At 34.7% G+C, this 13,176-nt stretch overlaps 1 protein-coding gene across 1 annotated transcript in view; it reads right to left on the bottom strand.

Moving 5' to 3' along the window:
- Positions 1-13,176, bottom strand: part of PTPRC (protein tyrosine phosphatase receptor type C) — a 123,673-nt gene that overhangs the window by 33,131 nt on the left and 77,366 nt on the right. The window contains exons 12-15 of the mRNA XM_039216967.1: positions 11,156-11,275; positions 5,606-5,764; positions 3,779-3,990; positions 222-282 (exon numbers count right to left, since the gene is read on the bottom strand). Of these exons, the coding sequence (XP_039072898.1) occupies positions 222-282; positions 3,779-3,990; positions 5,606-5,764; positions 11,156-11,275 (552 nt within the window). The remainder of the gene's footprint in view (positions 1-221; positions 283-3,778; positions 3,991-5,605; positions 5,765-11,155; positions 11,276-13,176) is intronic.

Here is a 13,176-nt window from a genome sequence, read left to right as displayed (position 1 = left end):
TACAGTGTGTCAACTACACTCAAGTAAAATATTAAAAATAAAAAATATTGTGGTTTATTCATCTACACAGGTTTTTTTTCAGAAAATGTAAAATATTATGTTTATGGAAAATATATAAACATTTAATAATTAAATATAAGCATGAATGTAAAATAACAAAGGTTTGTAAGTGTTAATGTATATTTTAATATAATATAATAAACAGCCACATAATGACTTACAAGCTGTTGATTGAGACACAATTTCTGGAGGTCCTTTATAGCGGTTGTTGTAATAATAGACCTGAATTCCAGTAATAAAACAGAAAAAAGTTTTCTAATGTAAATTTAGGTATCGTAATGAAACACATACATTATTTCTCATACAATACTGTCTATTTTAATTTAAAGTGTACAGGTTAACTTTAATTTAAAATGGAAACCTCAAGATTATGTCAATATCTTATTACCAAATAGTTTTTAAAAGAAAATATGTAATAGTGGAAAAGACATAAAGAAATCTTATCTTATTTAGCGCAACAACAATAATAATATTTATAATCAGCAAGAGTAAGTGAAACTGAAGGAATAACTCCAACACATCAAAATATTCAAACTTAAAGTTATAATTCCCTAGTGATAGGCTAATATCTTTACATTTTATTTAAAAGAGAAACTACCATATACTGTTTATAAAAGTTACACACAAAATAAACATACAATTTGTAAAAGAAAATAGAAACTATTTTTATTATCACGATGTTTATAATAAAGTGATATTTAGTTCACAAGGGTTAAAATGATAAACATTGATATCCCCAAGTGATTAAGGATAAAATGTACAGTATCAACCTAACTACTAATACATCCTGTGTCTCATAATGTTGAAGACAAATAAAGCCAAAGCAATTTAATTATACAAGGGAAACTGCAAAGAATAAGAAAGCAATAAGAGACTTTGGCAAAATAAAAAACAAATTTAGGTAAAACAAGTCCAAGTAATATCATTGAAAGATAAACATGATAAATTTGGACAATATATATCTAAGTTTTTACCCTTTGGAGGATATATAATTTCCTTAGTAGTCACGGAATATTTATAAATATTCATTGTACATTGAACTGTAAAGCATACTCTATAAATTCCAAAAAAACCCAGAAATTGTAGGGCTGCGAAGTGGCTCAGTTGGTTATGCGTATGACTTTGGCTCAGGTCACCATCTCGTGGTTTGTGAGTTCGAGCCCTCATCAGGCTTTCTGTTGAGAGCTAGGCATCCTCTGTCCCCTCTCTGTGTCCCTCCCCCACTTGCACTCACTCTCTCTCTCTCCCAAAAATAAATAAAACATTAAAAAATAAAAAATAAATAAATATTTAAAAATGGCAGAAGTTGTAAAAGCTAATTATCTTTTAAAAGCTAATAACTAATAGCAATAAAAATCCAAGCACTAGAAATGTAGAAGCACTCTCTTTAAAAAACAAACAAACAGATAAATTAAAAGTTCTTTGTAATTGCAATATAAATTCTTGGGAAATAATCAATAATCAGAACATTCTACTCTAAATATCACTTATTAAATTTTATGTCAGTCATTGAAAAATTAGCAGTAAATAACACAAGCATGGGATACAGTCAAAATTTTACCAAAGGACAATTCATAGTTTTAATTTTTCTTTTTTGTTTTTTTTAAAATAATAAACAAAAGAAATTGGTTAAAAAACCCACTTTCAATCCCAAATTATCAGAAGAACATAAAAGTAAATCTACAAAAAGAAAAGTAATAAATGAGCAATGATAAAAATTACTTTATCAATCTGTTAACCGGAGATCACAATGATAAATAAAGCTAAAGTGATCGGTTCCTCGTGATGGCATAAATGTTGTAGTGGAGGCAGAAAGAAACATGAAAATGAATTATGGTGTGTGCAATGAAAAAAACAAGAGACGATCTTTTGAAGGCTGGGGAAAAGAATGAATAACTAAGTAGTTATCTACTAACTTGAATTTGAATGTTATATTTTAATATGATCTTTGTCTATATTTTTTCGGAATAACCTATCATATTGATGAATGGAAAAAGAAAATTCTAGAAAGAAAGAAGAACATCAGGTAAAGTACCTATAGAAAGTAAATCCTAGGTGCACTTGAGAAACTGAAAAGAAACTGAAAAGAAATAGAGCTTAATGGGTGCTGGAAAAGTAATGGGAGATGAAGTGTTATGTGCGTTATATGTAATAACAAAATATTTCTTTTCTATGGACTAACAAAATATTTCTTTTCTATGGACTATGGGAAAAATATAAATCACACATTCACAAAGTATAAAATGTCTGAAAAGAATAAAAGAACAAAAAAAACCCACATTCCTTTCTAATCTGCTTTATCAGGTTAGCACAACTTTTATAGCAAAATATACTAATGATTCCTGCCGACACCTATACCAAATGCTTATGCCCACCATCCCTATCCACTTATTGAATGATCTCATTTATGAATGTCTATTCATAAAGACTTAAAAAGTTAAGCCTTTGAATTCAATAATGCTTTCAATAAATAATACACAATAACAGAGCAAGACTTTTTTCTTGGAATGAGACATGGTTTATAATTACAAAACCTATCATTAGAATTCATCATATAAGTAAATCATATCATGCCATCACAACCATGGCATCATCTAATATAGTACAATAAAAACATATGATAAAGTCTAACGTATGTCTGATTAAACAACCAAACAAGAACGATTATAAAATTGTATATATATGGTCAATTGCCAACATTATTTTGAATAGTCAACTATTGACTGTTGAAATTTTCATTAAATCAGAAATGCAACTGACAGATCCGACTGAATAAAAATAAAAGGAAAAGTTGTGTATGATAAGTGAGCCTGAGTTCTGTGAGCAACAGCAACTAAGCCTGAGGAAAGGGTCATAGGAACCCCTGATTTGTAGCCAAATCAGACAGAAGTTGAGTGTAACCTAGAGACCAACTACTTTCAGTTGGGTCTGAAGTGGGGTAGAACAGTCTTGTGGGACTGAACCCTCAACCTGTGGAATCTGCCACTATCACCAGGATAGTGTCAGATTTCAATTAAATTGCACGACACCCAGCTGGTGCCACAAAGACTTGCTTACTGTGGGAAGAAACCTCCACACAAATTTGGCAACCAGAAGCATCCAAAGTGTGGTGTTGCATGCGAATTTTACAGGAGACTCACAGAGAAGAACACACAAGAGAAGACTGAGGTGCAGTTTTTCCCTACAACCAGAACAAAGATAGAGTTTTTCCATTTTAGAAGCAGATTCATAAGATGTAATCAGTAGACAGTAAGCTTATAGATGAGGTTTTTTTTCTTTTTAATTCTCCATGTTCACTGGTATTTCCTAACATTTACTTCTACTGTTTTCTAACCTCAGTGTACCTGGAAAATATTTTGAATGTCATGTTAGTAAAGATAAAAAGTCAAGATTAATAAAACTTTTGGGGACAAAGTAATGATCTACTGTGCATAAAATGTTGTGCTTCTTGACACGGGCCCAATACTTTTGCCGTAAGTAAATTACATTAAAGGTAAAAAATATTCCAACAAAATATTTGCTTGAAACCATTGTTCTTAGAACTAAGGATAAGAAGTTCAGAATCAAACATTTAAGACTTTAAAGTGTGATTTCGTTAGACACAGAGTTTCTCAAGCTCATGTGAGCATCGATCAGTCTTAGTATTACTTAAGTATGACATAATAATCACTATAATGTATATCAGTACTATAGTTGAGTATAGAAATTATAATCTTACCCTAAATTCATATGTTGTTGAATATTGAAGATTTTCTACTTGGAAGCTGCAATCTTTAAGTGATTTATTTTGAACCAAGGCATCTCCAGTTTTGACTTCCAGATGGTAGGAGCCATTACTGGGGCCATTCAAGTCCATAGGACGATTACAAGTCACAGACATACTATTATCTGACTTCAGAGAAACACGTACGTTCGTGACTTTGGTTGGCTCTATCAAAATGAAGAAAATTCTGTTACTTTAATCACTTTGTACAAGTATATTTAAACCACTTGGCAATATATGTGTACAATATAAATTATTATTTAAAAATATTTAATATTTATTCATTTTTGAGAGACAGAGACAGAGCATGAAGGGAGGAGGAGTAGAGGGAGAAGGAGACACAGAATCTGAAGCAAGCTCCAGGCTCTGAGCTGTCAGCACAGATCCTGAGGTGGGGCTCAAACTCACAAACCACAAGATTGTGAACTGAGCTGAAGTAGGTTGCCCAACCGACTGTGCAACTCAGCCTCCCCCAATATAAATTATTTTAAACATTAATTTGGGGGTTATGGATGATGAAACTTACAATAGTGCATGTATCAAAAAGCTGCAACAAAACATCTAAAAATAAACTACCCAATCATTCAAAGAATATTAGCATATATGTTATACTTGAAGTCAAGGGAGTTTATGCCACCCCATAAGGAGAGCATATACAATTAGAAAATAGAAGGAAAGAGAGGGTAGAGAAGAGGGGAAGAAAAGAGCAGGGAGAGAAAGAAAGCTGGGGGGGGGAGTGGGGTTATGAAGGTCCACATACCGTTGAGCTCTTCCATTCCTTTTTTTAAAGATTTTATTTTTAAATAATCTCTATACCCAATGTGAGGCTTGAACTCATAACCCCGAGATCAAGAGTTGCATGCTCTACTGCATGAGCCAGCCAGGCGCCCCCAGTTCCCCTATTCCTGAGGTGATTACATTATCCTAGTAACCACCTACCTGGCTGCATTCGTTAGGAACAGCAACAAATTATCTTTGTTTTCTATGACTTTACAGAAATTTAGACATAAACCATAAAGTTCAAGGATCTAGACTTTTAAAACCAGAATCTAAATTACATTAAATTTCATGAGTAGCATTCTACATCCAGCCCTGAATAAGACAATTTTTCTTTATGAACTTGGTGCCAGCTAAGGTCTTTGGACTACGGATATGCCTTACACAGGGGCGTTTCTTCTTTCCTGACTTAATGGAGTTAACATCCACCTTGGAGGTAGATCTAGCATTAGGTCTGGAAACTATGGAGACATCATACAGGTGGCAACAGGCAAATGCCTTTGAAAGGAAACTTCAAATGGAAAAATGTGCCATAAAATAAAACAGGTAGCTTGATGTACCGAAGAGAAGAAAATGCCAATAAGATATTATGTTTTATAAGGTTAGTGGGTAAGTAGAAGTTAGGAAGTGAATGCTTTGTGGGTGAGGTGTTATTAGGTGTTTCATTGGCTGTTAATAGTTCTAGACAATAAAGGAAACAATAGATAATGCATTTTTACCTATGTTGGTTAGGTGCTTAAATTGCTTGAAATCTTAAAATTATACCAGTTAATATGCCCTCAAGCTTCATTCTTACAATTCTATGATGATATATGAAAACTGAGAATCCAAGATAGCAGTTTTTAACATTATTGTATTTTAAATTATTATAATCCCTTAGATGTTAATAAATGTGCTAGGTCAATGTGTTTCCCCAATGAAGCATAAAGAAAGATAGATTGTATACTAAAAAGTTCATACTTCGCTTCTCGTCACTCACAGAAAGCATCAAGGCTTATAACTTACTATCTGGTTCTGTTTGAAATCTACATGTCACAACAGGTCCATTGCGTCGTACTTTTCCCATGGTGTAAGCATTTAATGACACATCGTACGTTGTAAAAACTTTCAAATTTGTAAAGTTATATTTGGTCGTCTCTTTAATCAGTTCCATGCAAGATTTAACTTAAGAAAAAAATGAAAACATTTAAGTCATTAAAACTCAAGATTGTCACATATTTAACTTGGTGTCTACATTAAATCATTTTGAACTGACTCTAAACTGAAGAATTAATATATAATATATCCCTGGTGCTCAGAAGTACTATACATACTATTATCAGCAAGTGTTGAACAAATTCATTTCTTAGAAATCAAATATTCAAAAATTATTGTCTCACATAGTTGCTTTGGAACATAATATATTTAATAAGTTCTAGTACACTTGTGAAGGTGGTCTCTTTCCTTTCTGAGAAAACAGCCCACAGTGATACTTATGAAAGTCTTGAGTTGTATTGTTTTAGAAAGATTATTTTTTAGTGAGCCTTTTTCTAATACCTAACCTTCAAAGTTTGAACACTGATGTTAGCTATTCTTATGGATTTTACACACAGAATCCATTCGAAAACTAATAACTAGGTCCACTCTACCATACTAATTTAAGCACTAAGTAATTCAAAGGGCAACAACAGAGAGAGAAAATTGCACACTGGTAGGAGACTGAGCTGCTCATTGACAGAGGAGTGTGTCTGAGTCGGTGTAAGGGGTAAAAGAAAGCATTACAAGTGAAAGAAGGAGCATTTTGGTTTTTTTAAATTTTTTTAATGTTTTATTTATTTCTGAGAGAGAGAGAGACAACATGAGCAGGGGAGGGTCAGAGAGAGACAGAGATACAGAATCTGAAGCAGGCTCCAGGCTCTGAGCTAGTCATCAGCTAGATGCCCGACGCGGGGCTCGAACCCACAAACTGTGAGATCATGACCTGAGCCGAAGTCGGATGCTTAACCGACTGAGCCACCCAGGCACCCCAAGAAGGGGCATTTTGAATATAGGAGCAATGAGGGCTAGGAGAGCAGATTCTGGTTGGGAAGGTATATGAAAGGTAGGACTTGGCTGAAATATGTTTTGACATTCAGGTAGCCATGCGGCATCAATCAGGTTGTATTAATGGAAGATTAGAGTTGGCAGCATGATGCTGGATAGCAGATACACTGATAATAGTGATGATGAGGAGGAGGAGGAGGTGGAGGGGGGGGAGGATGGGGATATAAACAATGAATAGTCACTCAGTGTGCCAAGCACTGTATTACATGGTTACATGAATTAATTAGTCATCACCACAACCCTATAGGTTGGCTAAGCAATCAGTCCATGATCTCATGGGAAAGGAAGAACGCAGCCATGATGGGACTCAGGCACGGAGGTACCAGAGGCTCTCATCGTCACCACTGTGCATACTGTCTGGCCTGGAAGAAGGGACAAGGTTTTGCAGTGGGGGAAAGGTTTTTGTTTGTTTGTTTGTGTTTTGGTCTTGGATACTTCACTTCTCCGCTCCTGCTTGATGTACTTATGGACTTGCAGAAACAGAATAAGAAAAATTCTAACATGTACTAATTTCTTTTCTGTTACTTATCCATCATATGGAGATTATAGTGATATCTCTACCTCACCATGGCATGCTAAATAAGAAGTAAGATAAACTGATCTAACCTGATAGTGTCTATTTTCTCAGAAATCTCCAAAGCTGGAGTTAATTGATTTACACCTGCCAGCTCAATTCTCCCCTGTCCTAGTGAGAGTTCTCTTTGAGGGCAGGAAAAGTGTGAGCTCTAGAGAGGGGCGGGCAACACACCTTGACTCACGGCTCCTGCTAGCTCCTGATGTGGGAAGTGACTGTGAAAACAATGCCCAAATTCTTACTCAGCTGAAATCTAAGCCTCAAAATGCTGTTCTCAAGGTCATTCTGACTTCCATTCAGTGACCTAATTTTGTATGTTTGCATATGTAACCTGACAATCATTCTGTATCAAAATGATTCACTTATGTAGTTCTATGAAGATTTTATCTCAGCTAATTTCATAAGTCAAAACGTTGATTTGATTTTGAAGAGTATGCTGTTCAAAAGATATTGCTGTTTGGGGATTAAAGTCTCCAGTGCTTAGAAAGGTGGTTCAAAATGTTCACTTCCAATTGCAAAGAGTTTCAAGCTTTGTTTGAAATGGCAACATAATTTCATGAATATTCTTGCCTCCTCCATGGGTTTGAACACCTTTGCTGGGGAGGGACTCTGACAGCAGAAGCACAAACTGTATGGAACACACTGAAAATTTATGTGACGCAGTGTTTGAAATGTCTTTTCTTAGAGCATCACAGACATGCCTAACCTTCAAGTCATGAATGTGGCACTGGAAAGGGTTAGAAAGATACTGTCTTCCTCACTTGCCACTTCTTTGGTTTTTAAAAAATACCTCAGGAGGAGCATCTGAGTAGTTCAGTCAGCTAAATGTCCAACTTTGGCTCAGGTTATGATTGCACCGTTCGTGAGTTTGAGCCCTACATCATGCTCTGTGCTAACAGCTTGGAGCCTGGAGTCAGATTCTATGTCTCCTTGTCTCTCTCTCTCTCACTGACACAACTCACACTGTCTCTCTTTCAAAAATAAAATGAACATTAAAAAAATTTATTTAGAAATATTTCAAAAAACTCATTAACAACTACCTAGACTACTCTAAAGTGTCTTCTTGAACACTATGCTAAATAACCAAATAATATAAACCTGATGTACTGGAAGAAAAAGAAGTAACTCTTTTCCTTAAAAAAAAAAAAGTATTACACGAAATTTCCAGCACCATCATTGTGATCTTGAAGAGTGCACACTTATTTTAGTAACTTCTTAAAAATATTTATTTATTTATTTTGAGAGAGACAGAGTCCAAGTGGAGGGGGGTTGAGGATCAGAGAAAGAGAGAGAGAGAGAGAGGGAGGGAGGGAGAGAGAATCCCAAGCTGGCTCTGCACTGACACTGGGGCTCAATCCCATGAACTGTGAGCCAAAATCAAGACTTGGACGCTTAATCAACTAAGCCACCAGGCACCCTGATTTCAGTAACCTTTTAAAATAGTAATTTGAATGCAACAAAGCATAGAAGTCTCTTCCCCATTAGTGAGGGAACTTCATTGTCACTCAGCATCCTTAAGTTAATATAAAATACTGCAGTTCCATAAAGTATTTAATGTTAAAAACATGAAAAACATTGGGGTGCCTGGGTGGCTTAGTCGGTTGAGCGTCCGACTTTCGCTTAGGTCATGATCTCGCGGTTCATGGGTTCGAGCCCCGCGTCGGGCTCTGTGCTGACTGCCAGCTCAGAGCCTGACATCTGTTTCAGTCTGTGACTCCCTCTCTCTCTGACCCTCCCCTGCTCACGCTGTCTCTCTCTCTCTCCTAGAAAAAAAAACAAAAAACAAAAAACAGCATTAAAAATTTAAAAAAAAACCATGAAAAACACAGTAGCAAAAAGAGCACATTTCAAGCTGTTAAATTTATCTGAAGGTCCGTGGTGTTCAGTTGTGTCATATGAGCTATGAACACACTTATGCACTTCCTTTTTCAGAGTTATTACCGAAATGTCGAACAAAATCTTAAAACATTATAAAAACATCCAAAGTACAGAGGAAACGAAACAAATACTAGTTACATTTTCCTCCTCTTTCAATCCCTAGCCTTCAGAGACATTGAAATGATCGAAAATAATGAAATCAAATGCAATCCCTAATTTAAAAGTAATATAAGCGGCAATAGTACTTCATAGACTATTCCTGTGGATTTTTAATAGTGATATTATTTGAAATAATGAAAGTAGTTAAAAGAATCGCTTTAATAGTGTTAGGACCCTATCAGCTCTCTGACTCAGATAAAAAGGGAAAGGATCTGGTGGCACATGTTTGAGGTGAATGGGAACAATAGAATATCTTGCATAAGGAGTGGATTTTGATTGCTGTAAGAGAGAATGCACTATATACTGGCTGGTTCCAAAAGGTTTGGTAAGCACAATCAGTACACGATCTAGAGCAGAGGGTGGATTCAGTTACCAAACAACAGTTTTGGAGGAAAGGACACACATAGCCTGATATTGGCCAGCTCCACCTTCTCTTCCCCCAGTTCTGTTCAAGTGTTATACTTAGGTATCCATACACTTGGGTAGCACTAAATAAAAAAGAGCTGTACTCGTTGCAAAGAAAATAAAACTAAAGTACAACAGAGCTTTCAGATTGCTAATAACTAATTACATCCTCATTAACCTGATTATTAAAATAGAAGACGTTTAAAAAGCTGTACAGAATGCAAAGGAACAATAAACCCTGCTTACAAATTTTTACCACATACTCTTCCATACAAAATACTCTCTAGTAAAGAACATGGAAAGGGAAGAATACAGCAAGGCCTACTGAGAAGAAGATTCAAAGAAGAGAAAAGAAAGCCACACCATGTGTTCCTCCAAAATCCAGGCCAAGAGAGACTGTACATTAGAGACGGATGAAGCAGCAAGTATCTAATGGTCTTGCTGTTTTGTCTTCCTATAATTTCCATTTTTCCTTTCCCATAGTCCTAACTTGAAAACACCACAGCATCAAATACAAGGCGTGTATTTCTCCATAGCCTTTGAGTCCTCTTATGCTAATCTGAAAACTACATGTATACTTAACTTTGCTTTAGTAATTTTATTAAGCTTCAAACAACCAGCAGAAACAATATTTTATTAAAATCTAAAGTAACGTGCTGAAGACAAGCAATTTCAGAATATTAAATTTATGTCTGTTTCTTTCCCAGCAAACAAAGAGATAAAACTCTGTAGGATATTAAGCTCAAACCTTCTCTAAGCTACAAGTAAAAGACAGGCAAGCAGGCTATCTCATGTGCTGAGTCTGCTTGGACAAGGTCCACTGATGCTCACAGTTTTCTTCAAGCATTTTGGATACTTTAAGTTATCCAGGAGATGTTTTTCTTCTTAAATAGTCTCTCATTTGGAGGAGTTATGGTTGAACTAGTCATAGCACATTTTTTTGGACTACATTTGGATTACATTTGTTTCTGTAAAGTTTAACTTTAGCTACAACTATGTTCCAAGATTCCACCTGCCATCAAACTGGCCTCCATGGCTAAATAGGTGTATGTTCATTTTTATTCACCCAATATTTTGTGTATATCACCTGGAATAAACTTTGAAAGGCATTTGTTTGTTTCTTTGTGGGCCTCAATAATGAGTTCAAACTGTGCAGCTCATATAATATTTGGAAGACAATAATGAGTATTATCTTCCCGAGGTTTTGTTTTTCCAGGCTTTAGCACGTAAAGATTAGAGCTAAGACAGATAAAGACAAGAAAATACTGGGGGTGTTCCGGACTTTAGTCATGTCAGAAGCAGGAGAGTCCATAGTGAGTAGAAGCAGTACTAAATGCATCATATTTGTACGAGACATCATATTTGTGTTGTTGCTCACTAGTTCAATCCACATTTCTAGTGCTTTCCACTTCTTTATTTATCTTTCCTGACATGAAATTAAATCATATACAAGTTACCTGAAATATTCACAAAACAAAGAGAATAATTATCAAAATAATCTTGGGGGCTTGCCCAGGTGATCATTCCTTCAGTTGAACTTTTAGAACTGCATTTAACATTCTGAGGTTCTTTTGGACCTGTTAGAAATAAGGAAGAAATATGAAAAATAAAACATGGGCAAACATTCTTCATATTATAATTATGATTATCAGCACCCACATCTTAATTATGAGTTAGTTATGAAATTAAAAGAAAGACATCTGGTCTTATTAAGTTTGCTTTAGAGGTCACTTAACATAGGAAATATAGCTCTAGTGGCACTGTGGAGCTGAAGCATTCCACTGACCTAAAGATGTCTGAGAATATCCTCTTTCTCTCATATGTATTATTATTGTTCAGGTGTCTTGGGATTTCTAGATTTCACTGTGCTGAAAATCTGGCATTGGAAGTACTAATAAACTTAACGGTCATTATTTGGAAATTTCCAGCTTGAGATGAAGAATGTAATAAATGCTTAAATCAATTTGTGAGGTATAATTTACATTAAAACACACCAATTTGAGGTAAAATGTATAACTTTTGACAAATATATGCATCTAAATAACCACCATCACAATCAAGATATAGAACATTTCTATCATCCCCCCAAATTTCTTCTGTCCCACTTTCCAGCCAATTCACGTTCCTTGCCCAACCCCAAGCACCCTCTGAATGGCTCTCTGTTACTATAGATTCAGTTTGTTTTTTCACCCACTTCACATAGGTAAAATCAAATAGTGAGTGCTTTTGTATGTCTATCATACTGCACTCAATATAACGTTCTAGAGATTCATTCATGTTGTTACATGTGTCAATAGTTAGTTCTTTTACTTCATGACCAGTAGTCCATTGTAAGGATCTACCACATTTTACCTATTCACTTAACTGTTGGTGGGATGGACATTGGGACTGTTTCCAGACTTTTGGCTACTAGGAGTGAATCTGCTATGAATCTTTGTATAGAAGTCTTTGTGTAGAGATTTTTTTTTCTCTTTGATAAATACCTAGACTAAAATTTCTGAGTTATTACTTTACATTCACAAATAGTATTGTCGGTCTTTTTAACGTTAGCCATTTTAGTGGGTGTGTAATGTCATCATCTTCTCATAGTTGTTTAAATTTTCATTTCCCATATGGCTAATGACATTGAGCATGTTTACATATGCTTATTGGCCATTTGCATATCTTCTTTTTTGAAGTAATGTTCAAAATATTTGCCTATTTTTAATTTGGTTGCTGGATGCCTTATTTTGTATTTAGAAGAGTTCTCTATATATTCTGAAGAAATTTCTTTTGCTGAAAATTAATTGTGAATATTTTTCTAATCAAGCCATAATGTATGGCTTGATTATTTTTATTTCCTTAATGGCTTTATTTGAAGAGCAGAACATTCAATTTTGATGAAGTCTAATTTATAAAATTTATAAAATTCTTGCTTTATGTGTCTTAAGAAACCTTTTTCTACACAAAAGTAGCAGCGATTTTTTATAATGTCTTTGTCTAGACATTCTATAGTTTTAATCTCAGTGTTTAGGTTTGTAAATCATTGACTTAACTTTTATATTTGTTGAGAAGTAAAGACAGAATGTTCATCTTTTCTTCTATAGGGATACCTGGATCATTTATTGAGAAAAAAATAACCTTTCCCTCACTGAATTGTCTTTACACTTATATATATATATATATTCCCCCCATTTCTATTTTGTTACATTGATTTATAAGAATTGAAAAAATTTTAGCACCTACTATTCAAAAAGTATTAATTTTTTCTAGGTATGCTGGGGACATAGTTATAATGTAGTTTAATTCTCTTCTTGTGATTTTGTATTGAAGGGTTCTTGGGAGGCAGAAGTAGGCAGCTCCCTTAGTCCTTACCTAACTCCTTCCATATGAAATTTAGAATAACTTTAGTATGTTCTATCAAAAATTCTATAATATTATCATTAATAAACAAGTTCAGTAATGTGACTGACAACAAGCTCAATACAGGGAATCAATT

This window comes from Hyaena hyaena, unplaced genomic scaffold (genome assembly GCF_003009895.1).
Source record: "Hyaena hyaena isolate Hyena2069 unplaced genomic scaffold, ASM300989v1 scaffold_666, whole genome shotgun sequence".
Classification (NCBI taxonomy): Eukaryota; Metazoa; Chordata; class Mammalia; order Carnivora; family Hyaenidae; genus Hyaena; species Hyaena hyaena.
This window is presented reverse-complemented; position numbering and strand designations above follow the sequence as displayed.